Genomic DNA, 22,055 nt, shown 5'->3' on the forward strand with positions numbered 1-22,055 from the left:
AACGTTGATTATATTTCAAAGAAAACTGGGATATTGTTTAATGGTAAGTTTTTAGAATTTGGATCTTCACTCAGTTCACTGGGTGTTCACAGTTCACTCAGTAGCATCCTGTACAGTTTTCTTTCTGGCTTGCTTTTCTTTTAATTTGTAAGATATTTACTGTTTTTAGTGGGGAATGTTGAAATTCACTATAGGAATATTGTATTGGGACTCAGTTTAATATCTTTTGAATGTTTCCTTAACTCAGGTTTGTATTCTGTTATTAGTCTTCATGCACATTAATATGATTATGAAAGGAAAGATAAATATAGCTAATAAATATTACAATACTTATGTTGAGAAGCTGGTTGATTTTAATTTAGTTGTTTACTTGGAAGTTTTCTTCAGTGCCAAAACACAGAAGATTAAATATTCTTTTTTTTTTTTTTTTAATTTACATCCAAGTTAGTTTGCATATAGTGCAATAATGATTTCAGGAGTAGAATCCAGTGATTCATCCCCTGCATGTAACACCCAGTGCTCATCCTGACAAGTGTCTTTCTTAATGCCCCTTGCCCATTTACCCATCCCTCCACCCACAATCCCTCCAGCAACCCTCTGGTTCTCTATATGTAAGAGTCTCTTATGTTTTGTCCCCTGCTGTTTTTATATTATTTTTGCTTCTCTTCCCTTATGTTCATCTGTTTTCTAAAGATTAAATGTTCTTGAACAAAGCAATCTGTACTTGTATTGGAACCGTTTGTGCCAGCATTTCCCCAGGTGTTCTCTGGAACACTTCTTGTGAGGTATTTCTACTTCCTCTCCATTCTCACCTTCGCCTTAGGAAAAAGGGCTAAACAGAAAGGCTTCATGAAATGAATTGTTTGGATAAAGTATTTAGAAGATTGAGGACTATAAGACTATCATTACACTTAGTGTTTAAAAGCCAGGTTTTAGGGGAAATAGATTACTTTTTTTTAATGCTTATTTATTTTTTTTGAACGAGAAAGCACAAGTAGGGGAGTGGCAGAGAGAGAGAGGGAGACACAGAATCTGAAGCAGGCTCTGCGCTAAGACACAGGGCTTGAACTCACGAACTGTGAGATCATACAGAGAGCCGAAGTCAGACGCTTAACTGACTGAGCCACCCAGGCGTCCCTAGACTACTTGGAAATTTGTAAAGTCAAAGGAAAAAGAGAAACAATAGTGATGGAGAACATTCCATTCAAATGGAACTTTTTTGTTTGCACCAAGATGGAGGAGAACTATTTTGACTTAAGACAGAAGAGAAGAAAGAAGAGAGGGCAAATCAAATATGAGAGAGAACAGCAATAAAGTGAAGAAGCAAAATCATAGAGGAGGCAAGGAGAACAGTTGAGAGCACGGTAGAAGACAGAAAGACTTGATATGAGCTGAGTAGTTTAGAATACTTTGGGGTTCCAGTGTAAATGAACATATTTAGCTTTAAAATATTTTTAAATTAAAGAACTGTAACCAAATGGGGATAAATCAAATAATAGTATTTTAGGATGAATAGCAAGTTTTCTCCCATTTATTTCTTTTTCCCACTTATACTTCCTAGTTAGGCTCTCTTTTAATTCTTTTTTCCTATTTAATTCTGGTGGTTTTAGAATTTAGAAGGTATGCTTATGCCTCTGATCCTTGATTTATCAACTTGATTTATTACATTTATCAATTCCTGTATTGATTCCTTGAGATGAAAAATTAGGACTTCCCACACACTCTTGCTATTCTCATTCTCCTTTCCTCTTCATTTTTGATATTTATCCAAGTTAAAGTTGTCTGTTGTTACCTTTGTAATTTTAAATTAAACCTTTGTTAATAGTTTTTTCCTTTATTCCTCTCCCCACTTCCCCAACTTTGGTCAAAATCCTATTTTCTTTTAGCTATACATTATATTTTCAGGGTTGCTAATAATAATATGCGTACAAGCATACCCATCTTCTATACTTGGTCCATAGTTGAACTAAAATTCAAAATAAACAGCATTTACATCATTATCATTATTTAAATATTGTTCACTATCAGGCCAAATTATGTATTAAGTTTACATTTCCTTCTTTGTGAATCCCAGTATCATTTCTGGGTCACCCTTAAGAGAATATTCTTAAATATCAAGGTCAATGAGTGATTTTTTTCTTACCCCACTCTCTTTTCCTGTGTTTATCGATAATAGCCTAAAATAATGACATATTTTGGTTAACTTTATACTTGAGCCAAGTCCTCTCCCTTCTTTTTTTCTCTCCCTCATATTATTTGCCATTATCATGTGTTAATTAAAAAATTCTTCATGTCTTTTCTGTTGTGTGTTTTACTATTTGTATGTTCTTTTTATTAAAAAAATTTTTTTTAAATGTTTATTTTTGAGAGAGAGAGAGAGACAGACAGACAGAACACGAGCAGGGGAAGGGCAGAGAGAGAGAGAGGGAGACAGAATCTGAAGCAGGATCCAGGGTCTGAGCTGTCAGCACAGAACCTGACTCAGGGCTCAAACCCATGGACCATGGGATCATGACCTGAGCCGAAGTCAGACCCTTACCCTAACCGACTAAGCCACCCAGGTGCCCCTGTTTCCTTTTTAAACATTTTAGTCTTGGAGTCCTTTGTCCTCCTGTTGCAAACCAGGCTGATTTCTAGGCCTATGAACAGAGCCTGCCTTTTTGCTCATTTCTTGGAATTACTCCTCTGTTTCATAGAGCCTCTATCTTGCTGGGGTTTTTTGTTTTTGTTTTTTAAATTTAAGTGTTTTGCTAGAGTTCAGTCTCAAGTTATTTCCTTAAAAAGGACGTAGGGAATACTAAATCTGCATCTTCCTCATGCCTAAAATCTCAACCCTCCACTCCCTTTTTTGGTGTTAGTTTATACCAGTATAGAATTCTAAGTCAGAATTTTGAATACATTGTTCTTTTAACATCATTTTAGTACCAGTTAATATCAATATATTGTTCTTTTTTTTTAACATCCATTGTTGCTGCCGAGAGGTCTGAAGGAAATTTGATTCTGAGGACGCCTGGGTGGTTCAGTCAGTTAAGTGTCCGACTCTTGCTTTCAGCTCAGGTTATGATCTCACGGTTTGTGAGTTTGAGGCCTGTGTCAGGCTCTGTACTGACTGCACAGAGTTTGCTTGCGATTCTCTCTCTCTCTCTCTCTCTCTCTCTCTCTCTCTGTCCCTTCCCTGCTTGCTCCTCTATCAAAATAAAATAAACTTAAAAATTTTTTTGATTCTGTTGTATTTGTTGGTAACCTGATTTTTCTTATAAAACTTTTTAGGTTTTTTTCTTTATCTTTGGTGTTTTTTTTGTTGTTGTTTATTTTTGACAGAGAGAGACAGAGCATGAGTGGGCGAGGGACAGAGAGAGAGAGAGGGAGACACAGAATCCGAAGCAGGCTCCAGGCTCTGAGCTGTCAGCACAGAACCCGACGTGGGGCTCGAACTCACAGACTGCGAGATCATGACCTGAGCCGAAGTCGGACACTCAACCGACTGAGCCACCCAGGCACCCCTATCTTTGGTGTTCTAAAAACCACAGATTGCATCTACATGTGAGACTTTTTTCACTCATTTCTGGCTAGTCCAGGTCCTCTGAGCAGATTCCAAGATGGAATTAGACATTGAAGAGATTTATTGAAGGAGAACACCTGTGAAGGATTAAGGGGAGATAGTGCAGAATTAGGTGGAGAGGACCTTTCAGATTGTGATTCAGATTGACATCTGTGAAGAGGAGAGGAGGGAAGGAAGGAGGGGTGTGTAGGAAGAGCCTCTGATTCTAGTGTGGCTCCAGGAGACCCCAAGCTGGGCCCATGGCAATCCCCAGGACAAAGATTGCCTGGTTAGAGGAGTCCCTCACTGGGTAAGAATGGCTCTGCTCTAGGACCCTTGCATGTTCTGTTCCTGGGCAGGAGCACCCCTAGAGAGAACCTGATCTTGGTGTGAATGCTGAAGGTGCAGCAGCTAGAGGCCGGCAGCTGACGGTACTTGCAGCAGTTTCTCTCTTGAAGGCAGGCTATGACTGGTGTACTCCTGGCTGCCACATTGTGTTAGGCACTTAAACTATGAAGATGTGTGTCCCAAAACTCTGGGATTTTTTTTTTTTTTTGGTAAGTTCCTTTTTTACTTTTTCTCTCAAATTTTTCATCTCTTTCCCTCCCCCTCTCTTTTTTTTTTTTTCCTGGAAAATTTTCTCAAGTATATTTTCCAATCTTTCACATAAAAGTTTTTGTTTTCAGCAATCATTACTCTTTGAGAACATTTTAAATTCTATTTTCTACTTTTTTCATAGATCCTGTCCTTTTTGTGAAGATCTAATCTTTTGAGTTTCTCTGTTGTAAATTAGAGGTTTCTTAAAAGTGTTTTTCTGATTTATTTCTTTTCTCTAGGGTTAATAATTCTTCTTATTTATCTTGGGCTTTTTCTCCTTAGATACTTGGTTAGCCTTGAGTTTGAAGACGAACTGGTTAGCTGATTCTAGCTTATACATAACTCATACTGTGCAACAAAGGATAGTTTTCTTGTTTGGTTTCTTCCTGGGAGATCTTTGTGTGTGTTGGGACAGGTGGTGGGAGATGGAGGGTGGGGGTGGAGACAGAATCTGTGACTGACAGGCTTTTCCTTAGGATGACTGATAGGGAGCTGGCTAATTGGGTGTAGGTCCTCCAGATAACAGAATTAGAAGGGCTTCCTTCATCTAGGATACCGCCATTCACTCTAGAAGTTTTGCTTGTTCCAAATGGCTTAATTTCTTTAGGGAGTATCTCTCTAGTATTTTAGCTGGAGACCAGTCCTGGCTCACTGCCTTGTGCTTGGGGTTGTGCAGGGAAATGGTGGTACCAACTTTTAGGTGATCTTTGTGCAGATCTTCAAGTAATCTCCCTATTTTCACACTCATACCCCAGTTGTGTACACAGTATACTAACTGGCTCTGAGCCCATCTTCAGACTCTATCAGGCATACTGACTCTCAGGCCCTGATAACAGATTCTAGGCTGTAGCTTTCTTGACCTATTTTATCCCCCAACCTAATCCATCTGTTCTTTTGTCCTCCAGAAAATTTTGAAACGTCATTTGTTGGTGACCTCTTTCATTCTTTTCATCTTTATGGGGGTCTATTTCTCTTGACTCTTCTTTGTGTTTATTTCAGTGGGGCCTTGAAGGGCAGGTGGTGTAAATGGACGTACTTAGTCTGTTACCTTGAAGCTTAAGTTTTCTATTGTTGCTGTTGTCAGCATCTGCAAGGATAGTTAAAGGAGTAGGTCAGAGTTCAAGATAGTGAACTGAGCATTCGTTATTTTGGACTGATAGGCAGTAAGCTTGGACATTTCAGGAAAGAATACCTTTTGGTCCTGTTTGGATAACTTTTTCTTCCACTTTGACGTTCTGATTTTTTTCAGTGGAAAATTTCAGTAGAAAATTCAGTAGAATACATGGTCCTATAAGAAAAGTTAAAATGGTCAAAAGCACAAGAAAGTCCAAGGTCACCACTCACCAAAGCAAAACCATTTTTTGCATTTATGTTGTACTTCCTTAAGTCTTTTTACCCTTCACATGTCTTCTGTATTATTGTAATTATGTGTCTATAACTATATTCTTAACTATTAGTAATCTAATATAAATAATTTTTATTAGTCTTTGTAAAATCATTTTTAATGGTTGTTTTACTTTCCTTTTTGTGAATATAGTTTACTTGACTATTCTTTTCTTGTTGAACGCTTAATCTGTTTTTTTTTTTTTTAGAATTTTTAAAGAATTAAATAATGAAAGTTTAATATCTTTCTGTATAATATCTTTACCCCACTAGATTTAGGATAATTTCTTAGGGATATATTCCTAAAATATATTCTGGGGCCAGAATTTGGGACTGGGGACAGAGGATTGTTAAGAGGAAAGGAGATCACATTCTTTGGAACCAGGTTAGTTGAAAAAAAAAAAAAGTTTTTTCTTTTTAAAGCCAGACAGTTTGTAGACATGATTAAGATGATACAAATTATTTTGTGAGTATACTTGATGATTTTTATTCTGCTTCAGGAGTGGTTCAGGGTTTACTATGCATCTATTTAAAAAGGCATCTAGCCTTATAACCTTTGCAAACTAAGCTTCCTATTTTTTTTTTTCCCAAGTAGCAGCTACTTCGACAATTTGATATGAGTGCTACAAAAGAGATGGTGTGTTTTTTGGTGGAATATGGGAGCTCTCTGATAACTGTCTGTAAAGAACAGTTAAGCTTACTACATTGTATTATGTTTCTTGCTTGTAAGACAAATGCAACTGAAACGAGTTTGAGAAAAATCAATGGAATAAATGCTGGTTTGTGCAACTGAGAATTTCACAGTTATATCCAGTGGCTTAAATTATGTCATCAAAATGTGGTCTTTCTCTTCTAATCTCTTAGCTCCACTTTCCTCTGTTAGTTTTATTCCCAGAGATATTATCTGCCCATGTAGTTGCAGCATCTTTAGATTTATATGGATGCGATAGTTAGTGTTTAAAATCCCAGGAAGAGAGATAGCCTTTATTTTGAAATTTCCAGCAGAGTTCCTGGAGATGGCTCTTACTTTTCTGCCTTGGAGTAAAGTTTCATTTCCAAACCAGCGTTTTGTGGTTGGAGGATGGGATCAGGAGCTCTCTCCTTTTGCTGGACAGGATAATCCCAGTCTGCATTACATGGAATAAATTTTTTGTTAGAAGAAGGGTTCTGTATGGATTGCTGGGCAGGCAGAAACAATAGGGTCTATTACACACGGGAACAATCTTGCACCTCTTTTCTAGAAAGCTATTTTTTTTTTTAAGGTTTCCAACTTGCTGTATAGTACTCACCTTTGTGTGGAAAATGTAAAAAAAATATTGGTGCAGGATAGGTGTGAAGTATCATTTTCAGAGCTCAGGAATTGTTTTGGTAGTAGTTCCTATGTCAAGGATGCATGGATTTTAAGTTAACGGAGCATAGTATGTATCTAGCACAATAGTATGATGTGGTTGCTGGAACAAATTGAGGATTTAAAACTTTTTTTAATGTTTATTTATTTTGAGGGAGGGGCAGAGAGAGAGGCAGAGAGAGAGAGAGAGAGAGAGAGAGAGAGAGGGAGAGAGAGAATCCTAAGCAGGCTCCATGCTGTCAGTGCAGAGCCTGATGGGGGGCTTGAACTCCTGAACCATGAGATCATGACCCGTCAGATGCTTAACTGACTGAGCCACCCAGGCGCCCTTGTGTGAGAAATCTTAAGTTCTACTCTTTTAGTAAATTTCACTTATAAAATACAGTATTGTGAACTCTGTTCACCATGTTGTGCCTTAACTCATCTTATAACTAAAAGTCTATACCCTTTAGGCAGCCTCTTCCTATTTTCCCAACCCCAACCCCCAACCCCTGACAGTGATCATTCTACTCTCTGTTTCTGTTTTCCCACTTATTTCACTTAGCATAATGCCCTCCAGGTTCATCCAAGTTGTTGCAAATGGAAAGATTTCCTTTTTTAGAGCTGAAAAATATTCCATTGTACATATGCCACAATTTATTCATCTATCAATGAACACTTAGTTTCCACATTATAGTGTCTTGGCTATTGTAAATAATGCTCTGCAATGAACATTGGAGTGCAAGTATCTCTTGAAGCTACTGATTTCATTTCCTTTAGGTATATACTCTTAAGTGGGATTGCTGGATCATATAGTAGTTTTGCTTTTAACTTTTTGAGGAACTTCCATGTTATTTTTCCATAGTAGCCATACCAGTTTACATTCCCACCAATGTGTACAAGGTTCCCTATTATCTATATCTTCACCAGCATTTGTTATCTCTTGTCGTTTTTGATAATAGATAACAGGTGGTATCATTGCAGTTTTGATTTGCATTTCCATGATGATTAGTGATGTGGTATATCTTTTTATATACTTGTTGGTCATTGGTATGTCTTCTTTGGAAAAAAATGTCCCGATTCTCTGCCCATTTCTTTTTCTTTTTTTTTTTTTTTGTAACGTTTATTTATTTTTGAGACAGAGAGAGACAGAGCATGAACGGGGGAGGGGCAGAGAGAGAGGGAGACACAGAATCCGAAGCAGGCTCCAGGCTCTGATGAGCCATCAGCCCAGAGCCTGACGCGGGGCTTGAACTCATGAACTGCAAGATTGTGACCTGAGCTGAAGTCAGACGCTTAACCGACTGAGCCACCCAGTCGCCCCTCTCTGCCCATTTCTTAATTCGGTTATTTGTTTTTTTGCTGTTGAGCTGTATGAGTTCCTTGTATATTTTGGATATTAACCCCTTTTTAGATACATGGTTTACAACTATTTTCTTTCATTCCGTAAGTTGCCTTTTCATTTTGTTGATGGTTTCCTTGCTATACATAAGCTGTTTACTTTGATGTAGTTCCACTTGTTTATTTTTACTTTTATTGCTTTTGCTTTGGTGTCAGATCTAAAATACTGCATGACCAGTGTCAAGGAGCTTACCCCCAACTATGTTTTCTTCTCGGAGTTTTATGATTTCAGGTTTATGTGCAAGTTGTTAATCCATTTTGAGTTGATTTTTATATATGGTATTAGATAGAGGTCCGGTTTTACTTGTTTGCATGTGAGTATCCAGTTTTCCAGGTAATATTTATTGACGAGACTGCCTTTTCCCCATTGTATATTCTTGGTGCCTTTGTGGAAACTTAATTGACCATATATGGATGTGTTTATTTCCGGGTGCTCTATTTTGTTCCTTTGGAATATGTGTTTGTTTGTATGCCAAAACTTTACTGATTGTTTATTATAGCTTGGTAATATAGTTTGAAGTCAGGAAGTGTGATGCCTTCAGGTTTGTTCTTTCTCAAGATTCCTTTGGCCATTTGGAGTCTTTTGTGGTTTCATAGAAATTTTAGGATTTATTTTTTTCTATTTCTATGGAAAATGCCATTGGAATTTTGAATAGGAATTGCATTGAATCTATAGATAACTTTGGGTAGTATGGACATTGTAACAACATTAATCTAAAAACGTTAGTCTGAAAAATTTAGGTCTGTTAATTTGATGACCCTTTGGATTGTAAGATGTCAAAATAGTCTGTTGATTTTACTAATTTAGTAGAAAACATGTTCAAGTCAGTTAACAGACAATATTTTGGTCCTTTACAAACATTATCTTAGCTATGCTTGTATATTCTCTCTCTATATTTTTTATATACATACACAATATATAAACAATATATAATTTTGGTCCCTTATAAACATTATATTAACTGTGTTTATATATTCAATATATATATTGGATAAAATATTTAATATATTGAATAATATATATATTCATTCCCAAGTAACTAGAGTTCTTAGCTTCCAGAAATAATTACAGTTACAAGGTAGTGACAAATTTTATCCTGCTTGTCTCTTGCTAGTAGGTAGGCTAACCATATATTAATTGTATAATGTTTCTTATTGAAAATAAGAGTAAAAGAAAATTATACACATAGATTCTATAGTTTACATTTTCACATTCTATTCTTTGCATTTTCAGATCTTTTCACACATACACACCACACTTTATATGTGCTAGACATAAATTCATGTACTTCCTGCATGAATTATTCTGTTGCTTTGTGAGTCACTAGAATTGGTTGGTGAATACGCACACACATGCTGAAATATACCAAGGGTGGTTAACACAGTTCAGGAAATACAGCAAGAATACTGGGCATGGAGAATATGGAGCTTCAAAAAATGTAATATCTATGTTTTTGAAAAACTAAGTTGAAAAACTGTATTGTCTGCCAAATAACAGTATGGTTATATTATTTAAGAGTGTTAGCATAGAAGTTGTATAATATAGGGGGTTCTATTTGGGTTCAAATATTGCTCTACCACCGACTAGTTTTATGACCTTGGACAAGATTCTTAACCTTTTTGTGCCTCCATTTACTCATATGTGAAATAGGTGTGATATGTACTACAGGGTCGCTGTGAGGATTAAGTAGAGTGCTTTCTAGTGAGGTGGTTATTGCAGTGGTTGGCACACAACAGTTATTCAGCACATGTCATCTTGTTTCCTAGCTAATTTAATCAATGTTTTCTCAGAAAGTTTCACTTAAATGAATATTTTTGATTAAAGTCCATTCTTTTAAACACACACTTTTAATTATGTTGTTTGAAAACCTTCCTGAAATGTACTAAATGTTCCACTAACTTACTATACAGATGTTCTGAAGATAATACATTTTCCTATTGGTTCAGGGTCATGACATATTTATCACTGCCATGTATTTCAAGCTTATTACAGGGGTATTTGAGTCTGTTTCAAGTTCCTCCAAAATGGCTTTAGATTAGTTATGTTCTCTTTTCAGGTGTATAAACTTCTGTTCCTTTTCAGAGTCACTCCTTTCCTCCACATCTCATCTGCTGCGGTCTGAGAAATGAGATGAATAGTCTTATTAGAATTATTCTGGAAGTAAGAATAAGTGAGCTAAAAGGAAGTGGAAGTGGCTTTTCTGATGGGATGCCTTTAAGCATTAGTGCAGGGGGTAGCTTGTTCCCACAAGGTTTTTTTGTTTGTTTTTTGTTGTTGTTTTGAGAGAGAGGCTGAGCACATGGTGGGGGAGGGGCAGAGGGAGAGAGAGAGAGAGAGAGAGAGAGAGAGAGAGAGAGAGAATCCCAAGCAGGCTCTGTGCTGTCAGCTCAGAGCCTGATGTGTGACTCTATCCCATGACCCAGAGATCATGACCTTAGCCAAAATCAAGTGTTGGTTGCTCGACTGACTGAGCCACCCAGGCGCCCTTCCCACAAGGGTTTTATACGTACTTCTGGATCCTTGGCTATACTCCAAATAGCTGAAGTTGTTTTATTTAATGCCTGTATTAAATAAGAATTACTCTAAAGAGAATAGTGCTTTAAATTGAAATATTGATTGCAGTGACATATTAAAACATTCTGCTTACAACCTAACCTAGACTTTAAACTCTCAGTAGAGATTTGAGCTTCTTTCATCTTACTGTGATGCATTCATCCATGAGTGAGAGAGAGGCTATATTCTGTCTTGCCTTGGTCACATTTTAGACTTGGCCAGATCATGAGCCAAATCAATAGTAAACATGCATTTATTGGTAATTTGGGTCATACTGACATTTTCAATTATAAATATTTTAAAAATACAGACAAGAAAGAACAAAATAATATAATGAATTCCCTTTTACTTACTACCTAGATAGAGCAAACTTAGCATTTACTATATATTTTTTTTCAAGAAAAAATGTCACAGATGCAGTTGCCCTCATGCCCATACCAATTCTTGCTCTCATGCCCCAGAGGTGAGCACTCTTGTAAAGAGGATGTGAATGTTTTTTTTTCCAGTTAAATGTGTTTATGTATGATTTATTTTTCTTGCCTTTAAAAAATGTACATCAATATCATTACATATATCCTTCAGCTGTTGGTTTTTTTCACTCTATTATTTTGAGATCATCCATACCAATAAATGTAGATCTAGTTAGTTCTTTTTGACTGCTGTATAGTATTCCACTCTGGATATGCACAACAAATTCATTCTCTTATTAATGGACATTAGGTTGCTGCTGATTTTTCATTATAAATATGTGGAAATAAGCATCTTAGTATTTGTTTCTTTGTCGTATAAGCAGTAGTTCTCTAGAGCTGTAGTTTTCAAATGGGTACATCCCTCTGAGTATGCAAAGAATTTCCAAGTAGTATGCTTTTGGGAAAGTTGCCAGCATTTTATCTTCAGTGTGTATTCTCTTCCAGAGATGTTCTTCCCAAGGATGAATTTATGAAGAAGATGCAGGTTCTTTTGCCTACCTTCCCTTTTGCAGTTATTCTTCTCATTTTCATTTTACAAAAGAAACACAGACCTTTAATGTGGTTCTAATGCCCCTATGATGTGTCATACTAAAGGTGTACAAACCTTTGAAACTCTAGAGAGACTATTTGAAATATTAGTGTCAGTACTGAGAAAGTAAATAACTCTAATGATTTCTTTCAACTGATTGACTTATCTAAAAGAATTTTAATTAAAAACATTCTTTTTCAGTTAAAAAATTTTTTTTAAATGTTAATTTTTGAGAGAGAACAAGAACCAGAGAGGGGCAGAGGAGACACAGAATCTGAAGCAGGCTCCAGGCTCTGAGCTGTCAGCACAGAGCCTGATGCAGGGCTCAAACTCACAAACTGTGGGATTGTGACCTGAGCCTAAGTTGGATACTTAACTGACTAAGCCACCCAGGCACTCCCAATTTTTTTTAAGGTAAGCTTTGTGCCCAATGCGGGGCTTGAACTCATGACACTAACATCAAGAGTCACATGCTTTACTGACTGAGCCAGCCAAGCACCCCTAAAATAATTTTTGATGATATTTCACTGTGTTTTTTTGGTCTTAAAATTTTAGGACTTTGAAGAATGAGTGCCACTGCTGTAACAAAAACTCTTTGTCTTCCCATCTCCTTACTTATGGGAAAAAGATGTTTTAGTACTGGTGTTTATAAAAATGAAAAATAGGTAATGGAATTGATGTTGGACCTGACTCATTTCAGGAGCAAGTAACATCCATCCATGGAGTATGAACTGGAAAAAAACAAAAAGCCCCAAAAAACCCACCAAAAAACTCCAGCCTCATTCATTAAGAAATACAGTTCTGGGGGGCTTGGCTGGCTCAGTTGGTAGAGCATGCAACTCTTGATCTTGTGGTTATGAGGTCAAGCCCCATGGTGGACCTAGAACTTACTTAGAAAAGACACAGTTCTGATAAGTTATACCAATTTAAACTTATATTTTTGATTACTTATGCATTTATTATGTATAAAAGCTAAATGTAGGAGAAAAAAGTTAACACAGCTTTCTAAAATTATACATGTTAAATTATATATATATATATGTATATGTATTAAATGTTTATTAATTTTTGAGAGAGATTGAGAGCGAGCAGGGGAAGGGCAGAGAGAGCCAGAGACAGAATCCCAAGCAAGCTCCATCATGTCAGCACAGAGCCTGATGAGGGGCTCGATCCCATGAACTGTGCGATCATGACCTGAGCTGAAACCAAGAGTTGGATGCTTAACTGACTGAGCCACCCAGATGCCCCTATATTTTTGTTGCAGAAAATAATCCATGAAAGACTCATTAACAACGGTATATTATATTTTTATAAAAAGCTGCGGGATAATTGGAACGGTTATGTAGCAGTCTGGGTGAAATCAGGAGACAAACCACACAGTAAACAGGGAAAGCTTAATATAAAGAATTATACAATATTGTATGATGAAAGAGTATAAAGAAACTCTGTAATGGCCCCCTAGGTCTGAGGGTGGGCCCTCATGGTAGGACAACCTTGGAGTAGGGGGGTGTTCGGCCTTTTTTGGTGAGAGTGTGGTTCAGCCCCTGGGACAGCAGAGAAGTTCTCTGTCCATGCTGCACGTGGGGAACAGGCAAACGGCAACCAGTATGTAGTTGGAGTCAGGGTGACAGATGGGAGGCCTTCAGGGCCAGTGGGTGGGCCAGACAATGGCAGCCCCATGAGTGACCCTTGGGATCAACAGGGCCAGTGTGCACACACTCCGGGCAGGCAGTGGGAGTCCAGGTGCTGGTGTAGGCAGGAGACTTTCAAAGCATGTGGGCCATGCAGCAGTTCTAGTTTCTGGGTCAGGAGGGCTGAAGGAAGGTCAGGCCAGGGCTGTAAGTCCACAGAAGCACTGTGTCTGATCCCATGGGTGGTGGTGTTAGAGAATGTATCTAGAAGTGATATTCCTGGGTCATAGGGCAAAGGCAACTTCAACTTTACAAGATACTGTGAATTTGCTCTTAATTAATTAATATTTTTAAAATATTTATTTTATTTATTTATTTTTCAATATATGAAGTTTATTGTCAAATTGGTTTCCATTTTTTTTTCAATATATGAAGTTTATTTTAAATATTTATTTTTGAGACAGAGAGAGACAGCATGAGCAAGGGAGGGGTGGAGGGGAGGGGTGGAGAGAGAGAGAGAGAGACAGAATCCGAAGCAGGCTCCAGGCTCTGAGCTGTCAGCACAGAGCCTGATGTGGGGCTCGAACTCACAGACTGTGAGCTCATGACCTGAGCCAAAGTCAGATGCTTAACCCACTGAGCCACCCAGGCACCCCTCAAATTTGCTCTTTAAAGCGGATATTCAGGTTCCAAATGTGTTTCCCTCTTCCTTGTCAACACTTGGCATTTTATTGCCCTCATTTGTGTAATTTTGTTATCTTTCAGACAGGAAGGATGATTCAACTGAAAATTTGTTCACAGTATACCTCCCATTTTCTTTTCACAACCAGCAGCCCAGGCTAGCTAGTAGATTGTACCAGAGTGATGCCCTTCCAGGCTGAGTTCTGGGGTGGCTAGGAGCCCTGGCTGGTTGCCTCCTGATGCTTTCATTTTCTTCTTGGCGTACAGCTAGAGTGGAGCCGGGTCTGACAGTGTGCCCTGGATAGAGAGTGGACTCGGGTACTCACTACTCGCCTGTGTGATGCAGAGGCTCTATTTGTTCATCAAGGGCAAGGAGTGTCTATGAAGCTGTGAGAGAAGTATGTCCCAAGTGTCCATGGAGCAGGTAGGAAGCCCAGGTGTGAAATCCCGGATGTAGCTGGTTGGCTGTGAGGGGCTTGGAAGCTCAGGTGTGGGAGGAGGGCTCCCTGCAGATTTCTAACTGCTTGCATATAAATCAGCTATTTTCTGCCTGTGGCTGGTGTGTGCTCTCAGTGGTCACTAAACTAGCTGCAGGGTTACGTGTGGGAGACTACAAATTAGAGCTTTGTCATTATTTTGAAATACCTCAGTGAAAAAAATCACTTGAATTTGAAATTAATTCACATTACAAGAAATCTCAACATTACGTTTACCATTATTATGTTTAGGGTTGTTAGATTTAAGTATAATTTTACCTGCATAAAGTTTTGAATGGTTGTGAAAAAAAAGTTTAAAAATTATCACCTATTTGTGGGGTGTTTCTCATTGATGACACTATTAAAAGTTTTAAGAGGTTACCAGTTAAAACATTTGACATTTTATTTGAAAGTTCTATACAAATTTAGTATTTTACCCCCAATCCTCTGCATTTTTTTTTCTCATCAATTATATAATCAAACAATGATTTCCGCCCCCCCCCCCACCTCCAGTTTTTTCTAGTTTATACCAGTGTGCTGTACAGTGTATTCTGTATATGTCAGGACATGAAAAAGATTGGGAAGCATTGATATAAACATTGTGGTTTGATGGCTGGATGTTATTCACATTTGCTTGTGTGTTACTCCATTAGCACCACTTTATGTTACTGGCTTCATAAAGATCCCACCTGATTCATGTCATAAGCCCCAAGCAAGTTAGTTTCTGAATTTGTATGTTCAGCTATGAGCACACTGTCCTTACCAAGACCCATCCCACCGACTCCCTATCTTCTTTATTCCTAGGGTGGTGGGTGAAATGGGTAGGTAATTTTAGCTATGTAAATTTCATATAGTTCAGTAAACTAGGTTTTGAAAATATTTTATTTCATACATTTGCTCAAAGATGATCGTGTATGTCTCTGCGCTGCTAGGCTAACAACAGTTAAAACTTTTAGTGAAGAATCAGAGTTTTAGATAACTAACTCCAATCCCTAATTTTACAGATGACAGAACTGAAGCTCAAGGGAGAGTCTGCTCATGTAGCATTAGAGCTTAAAGTATAAAACATGCTGCCGCCTAGGTTAGTGCTCTACTATACCAAGCCTTCACTTGTATGCTAGTCATAGATATTAACACATTTTTTCCGTACATTTTGGTTACTATTTTTGTATTTTAAATACATAAGCATGTTGATTCACTCAAAAGAGATATGGTTAGGAAACAAGGAAGCAGTAGGTATAATGACAGTTGCTTGTGAACACCAGATTATTCCAAGATGAGGGAGTGCCTAGAAAAGAGTCAGTGTCTGGAATGAGTAAGGAAAGATAGATGAAGGAAGAGAGCCATTTGCTTTCTCATAAATGACAGCTGTTTGTCTCAGCAAGCAAGAATAGAGATTACAAAGCCAAACTAAAGCAATACAGGGACTTATGAACTGCTTAATACTGGCATACTAAAGTATTTTTGCATCCAGTACAGGAACTGTAAAAAGTTCCTATATATAGTCTATAAATTAAGTTTTACCATATCAGTAATGTATTCTAAATGCATAATACACTTGGGTTTTGTGTTAACCAGCCTATTGTTTGCTCTTAAGCTTGTATTTTGCCAGTTAGTAAAACAAAACAAAAAAATTAAGACGCTTCAAACTATTTAAGACTTTTTATGAACTATACCCAAATTTAAGCTTTGCTGTACCCAACTACAATAGGAGCAACAGGAGCTAACATGATTATACATTAATATAAGGATTATTGCAGTTTATTTAACACTAAAAGTTTTCATGCTTTGCATACAATAAAGTATATTACAATGATCACTTTTTAATGCTTTATTCGTTGATTAAAAGAATATACATTTAACATAAACCATACAACATCAGTCATCAGGTCAAACATTCAGCTGGTTTCCTTACAGTTTCTGTCAGGATTTATTTTATCCGATCACATTTATAAGATAAAATCTCACCACATCTGGCATTTACACACACTGTGCCAGTGGATTCACACTACTGATGTACATATAAAATCCTCATGGTATGTGCTCACTGGAGACAAAACAGTGCACACCTGTCAAAAGGTCATTTTAATATAAGATGGTAAAACCATTTGTAAAATACATATAAACTTTTTCCATAAATAGAATCATATCTGGACATCTGTTGCATAAATTGTGTTTCCAAAGCTTACAATAGAGCAGCCAGGTCTCAGCACTGCTGGGCACCCACGTTGGCTACTTACTTTATTATTGCAGACTGTCCTTTAACATTAAATGCACAACATTCGTACCACTTAAAACTGGGGTCAGGTGGAAGTCTCACAGAGACCACGTCTGTACCGCGGTTGCCCTGAAACAGTTAAATCGGCTTTTAAAGCCTCTCAGATATAACAAGGTTTTAAAACATACTTCATGGAATGTTCTTCATGTATCATAGCAGCTCATACCTGTGATAGAACAAGTTTTCAGTTTTTCCTTTCTTTCCTTTACATTCACTATTCACAGTGAAACAGGTGCATGGTTTTTTTTTCTTTTTTTTGTTTTGTTTTTTTCAGAGTTCTGAGGTTGCTGACTGAGCCACAGCACAGCTGTGTACCACAGGTCGAAATTCGACCTTAAATATTACAATCTAGCAGTATCTGGCTGGCCAGAGTGGGCCGGCCCCTGCCAGCATGTGGGCACTTCTTCAGTTAAGTCTATTCTTTGGCAGCTGACACGCGCGCTGACAGAGAAAAATCCAGTGACTCGTTGCTAGGGATTTCACGACTAATGTTTGTTTGCAAGCATGTGTGTTTACAGCTCTGTTTTTTAAAGATTTTGCTTTAGGAGGTTTTACCCTGGAATACAGCTTCTTCCTCCACTATTTGAAATCTGGGCTAAAAAGCTAACTTGAATGTATAATGTAATTGATGAATAAATTATGTCAGATATAGTTTTTAAAAAGTCTAACAATTTGAGTATTCACATTTAGGTAAGTGCATTTTTTTAAAAAAAGGATTAAGCAGTGTTCTAACCTAGTACTATACAAAATTCTGAATGGTAATTGGTGATATCAACTATTATATATGTAATGAAAGTTAAAGTCTTGGCTTTTCTGTTAAAGATAACTCATTTGGGATCATACTATCCTCCCTTCTTCCATTTCAAATAAGAATTAATGAAATGCTGTCACAATGCATGAATGCGGTGCATTGCATACAAATCCACCAGGCTATGGATATATATCTATATATGTATAAAAATATTTTGGCTCCTGAGCTCTGAACTCTGACACACAAAGAATAAAAACATCAAAAGGCAGAGTAACTCAGTGAAAAATAAAGTTAGCCAGCAACCTCAGACAACCTTCGGTTGTATATCCTTAAGGTTGGATAACAAGTCCATTAACCGTGAAAGCCCTATACACTGTCACTTTGAACTTCTAAACCAATACCCGACTACGTTCTTTGATCAAGAAGTAGAATATACATATATAATTCTATAAAGCTAATACTGATTAAACACAGCACAAAGGGGTTAATTCACACTACTGAAAAAAAACATAATAGGACCCTACTTGCATATGTAACCACAGGAATTGTACATTTTTAAAAAAAGCTAAATGTCTTCGCTGAAGCTTTGCATCTCTCTGTAAAAATGACGATTTGGTTCAGTGAAGACACTGAGTGATTCGATGTCCATGACCGCGTGCCAAGGTTGACCCAGGCCCAGGGATACCTGCTCAATAAGGTTATGCACTGGATCCACATCCTGGTCGGCCAGTTCACCTTGGTCAAAATCAATGCTTTCTTCAGTGACTTCAAGTACTTTTAGATCAGAGCCACGAAGACGAGCAATGGCAATGAGGTTGTGTGCCCACACTGTATAACCTTAAAAATAAACAAAAGATAAGAACTGTCATTTCCTTGCATTTTATTTTGTCTATTTGATAAGTTAGTCCTTTCCACAAACTTGTATGTCACTTATTACTTTGGCCCTTTTCCTTTAAAAATATATTGAGATTGGAAAAGGAAGTATGATTGTTTAGCTCAGGAAAAAAAAAAAAAAAGACTAAGTTTGATATTGTTTCCAAAACCATCACCGTGGGTGGTGCATTGGTAGGTGCTGTAATCCTATTCTGATTATCACTGCACTTAGTAAGATTGAGGACATTTAAAGTATAACTAGCTTTGGATAGTGCTGTATCATAAATTTTTATTTCATACATATATATCCATTAACAATACATACGAAACTGTTGTTTTTAGTTACTAAAAAAATCCTCTCCTATGATGCTTCACTGTCCAAAGTTATGAAGTGACACTTCAAAGCTAAAATTGTTAATTGTGAGTAGAAAATAGGTAAAGTATAAAACAGTCACAGAAACTTGTACTAACTTGAGGATATTGATGATTTCTGGGAAAGAATAAAGGGGAGTGGATGACAGGGGCTTTGGCTGTATCTAATTTCTAATTTCTTAAAAGAAAAAAAAAGGTTACACTGGCTGAAATTAACCTTTCAATAACCTGGTATTTCTTTGTCTGTAAAAAATCCCTATTTTATTATCTTTAATACTGATATATTCTTTGCTGCTACCTCTGACTGGCCAAATTACGAAGCAAAACTTGAACAGAAAGACACACACAGTCCTACACTAATGCAGGCTCAAAATTAATTTAAAAAAAAAAAAAATTTTTTTTTCAGTGTTTATTTATTTTTGGGACAGAGAGACACAGAGCATGAACAGGGGAGGGGCAGAGAGAGAGGGAGACAAAGAATCGGAAACAGGCTCCAGGCTCTGAGCCATCAGCCCAGAGCCTGACCCAGGGCTCGAACTCATGGACCGCGAGATCGTGACCTGGCTGAAGTCGGACGCTTAACTGGCTGCGCCACCCAGGCGCCCCTCAAAATTAATTTAAAAACATAATAAAACACAACTAATAAAGTGAGTTTAAGACATTCATATAGTCTTTCTGTTTTGTATTCTATAAATGTGTTACATGTTCCAGAAAAGGAAGTAAAATGTTCTTCTACTTGTCAGAATAGCAACTCTCTCTAAATGAGAATAGTTAACATTAAAATGAAAGGCGTCAGTAAGAAAAAAAGCATATACCCATTTAATGGAACCATTGTTTAAAAAATATCATACAAATTAGTATGTTAAAATCTAGAATCTAGAAGATGAGGCAGCAAGCAATAAAGAAATCATATTTTCTCCTTCTGTATTATGGTGTTAAGAGATCTTGTGATTAGGGGAAGAAACATATCTACTGCAAGTAGATCTGTTTGTTTTCTTAGATAAATCACCTACCGTGAATTGCCAGAAGAGAGAGCTTTGTGCACCTCCATGCTAATAAAACCAATGGATCTTCATTTCGGTTGTCACTAAGATCTGGAAAACCAGACGTGTCAATCACATCATTCATTAATATAAAATGAGTGAGGAACTTATCATACTGCCTGGATATAAGATCAACAATAGCTCCTGAAACACAAGTGATGTAGCTGTCAAAATGAATCCTCTCTAGTGGTATACTGGGTTTCAGAATCTTTAACATATCTTCACTCTTGATATCAAAGGCCATTATATAGACCCGGAGGCTGGTGCTCTTTCGTGACAAGGCTTTCCAATGCTCATCATTTGGCATGTTGTCCAGAGACTTGTGCATCACGGAAACGTTGTGGACCAGGAGAGACAGTCGCTGCAAAGGCACATGGTTGCTATCGGTTAAGACTCTTGCCATCTCGGCTGTAAAGTCACAGAAATCCAGGGCAAGTGAGCGTAGATTCACAAATCGCTCCAGTTCGACTGTGGTGATCAGGGTGCTGTTACCAGGAATATTGTTGTCCAGCAAACTCAGGTGCTCCATGGTGTTGGCAATAGAGTTTGAGAGAGATGACAGTGAGGTTGGGGTTACTATTTCCAGCATAAACCCACAGGACAGCCATTTCAGTTGCCTACTATTACTCAGTATTTCTTCAAACAGCTGCTGAATTCTGTAAGGAAAACACATGCCACAATGATCCTGTTAACATTTAGCTCTAACCTCTAAACACTGACTTTTGAAAGTGGGCAATGAAATGGCATGCGATGCTGAGATCCATTTTCTCTCAGTAAATGTCTATCCAACACATAAATAGTATTACCATATTATTTCTACCATTAAAATTCACATTAAAATATAATGAATAAACTCTATTAAACACATAAAAATACGTTCTTTACCCTAGGAAAGCAGCATTTTGCAACAGTATGGTAGAAAAGATTGATGATATACAATTTATGTTACAGAGAAGGCAAACAGATAAATAGCAGTTTTAAATCGTAATAATTACCCAAATTCTATGATTTGTCTTAAAGATTTATGCTGTGGAATGGCATATTTTATAGTTAAAATATTTCCAATTTATAGGACATATGTTCTTCTTAGAAAAAATATTACTCTTCTCATTGTATCTTATAATTTCTCAGAAAAAACTAAAATTATTACTAATGTAAACCCCCTTCCACTAACTATACAACTTACTGTTTAATTTTTTTGCCATCAGGGTCCACCTTGCTGAGGTATGTATTTGACAAACTTCCTTGCTGTTGTAGAACACTTATGTCTCCAAAAAGGCTAAACTTCTGGAGGTTCCTACAAGAAAAGTAATTTAAAATGACTGTCTAACTAAATAATATGTAAAAATATAAATATTAAAAATAGAAAATAGAAGGGATACCTAGAAAAGTTTCTACCTTATAACTCACTTAGAATCCAATGAACTACTTTCAGATTGTTTTTTACACACAATGAAAAGCAACATAATACAAGAACGGCATAAGCTTTACAAAATGAAGACTGAGGTATAAAGCTTAGTTCCAGAAATCAATATTTTAATGACCATGGAAAAATGTTTATGCATTGTTTTCCTGATTTTATTCAGTTGTCTGTTTTCTTACATGTAACTGAGCTTCTTGAAGATGATTATTATTTTTTTAATGTTTATTTGAGAGAGAGCAAGAGAGTAAGCATGAGTGGGGGAAGGGCGGAGAGTGAGGGAGACACAGAATACAAAGCAGGCTTCAGGCTCTGAGCTGTCAGCACAGAGCCTGAGGCGGGGCTTGAACCCATGAACTGTGAGATCATGGGCTGAAGTCGGATGCCTAGCTGACTGAGCCTAAAGATGATTATTTTGAATTGTCAGGCAATTCATAGATCTCTCTTTCCTTGGGGATGGTTACTTGAGCTTTATTAGTTTCCTTTGGTGGTTCCATGTTTGCCTGATTTTTAATAATCTATGTGGTCTTGAATCGGTGTCTTGTGTATCTGGGGGAGCAAATACTTCTTCCAGTTTTTATAGACAAGTTTGACCTCCTCCTGTTGGGTCTCCAGACTATGAGATTGCATCCAGGACCACATTCAAGTTGGTGAAGCCAGGTCACATGGCTGCTGCTGGACCTGCACTGGGGTCTATGGTTTGTGGACCCCATTACCAGACACCTTGG

The 22,055-nt window shown here is 37.3% G+C and overlaps 1 protein-coding gene across 2 annotated transcripts in view; it reads right to left on the reverse strand.

Annotated features, from left to right (window-relative positions):
* Nucleotides 1-16,406: 16,406 nt before the first annotated feature.
* Nucleotides 16,407-22,055, reverse strand: part of FBXO33 (F-box protein 33) — a 32,797-nt gene continuing 27,148 nt past the window's right edge. The window contains exons 2-4 of one of the 2 annotated variants that reach the window (XM_047863965.1): nt 21,094-21,204; nt 19,878-20,563; nt 16,407-18,456 (exon numbers count right to left, since the gene is read on the reverse strand). In XM_047863965.1, coding sequence (XP_047719921.1) covers nt 18,185-18,456; nt 19,878-20,563; nt 21,094-21,204 — 1,069 coding nt within the window. In that variant the 3' untranslated portion in view covers nt 16,407-18,184. The remainder of the gene's footprint in view (nt 18,457-19,877; nt 20,564-21,093; nt 21,205-22,055) is intronic. The other variant, XM_047863966.1, reaches the window with a different exon arrangement.

The sequence above is a fragment of the Prionailurus viverrinus genome, chromosome B3 (genome assembly GCF_022837055.1).
Source record: "Prionailurus viverrinus isolate Anna chromosome B3, UM_Priviv_1.0, whole genome shotgun sequence".
Classification (NCBI taxonomy): domain Eukaryota; kingdom Metazoa; phylum Chordata; class Mammalia; order Carnivora; family Felidae; genus Prionailurus; species Prionailurus viverrinus.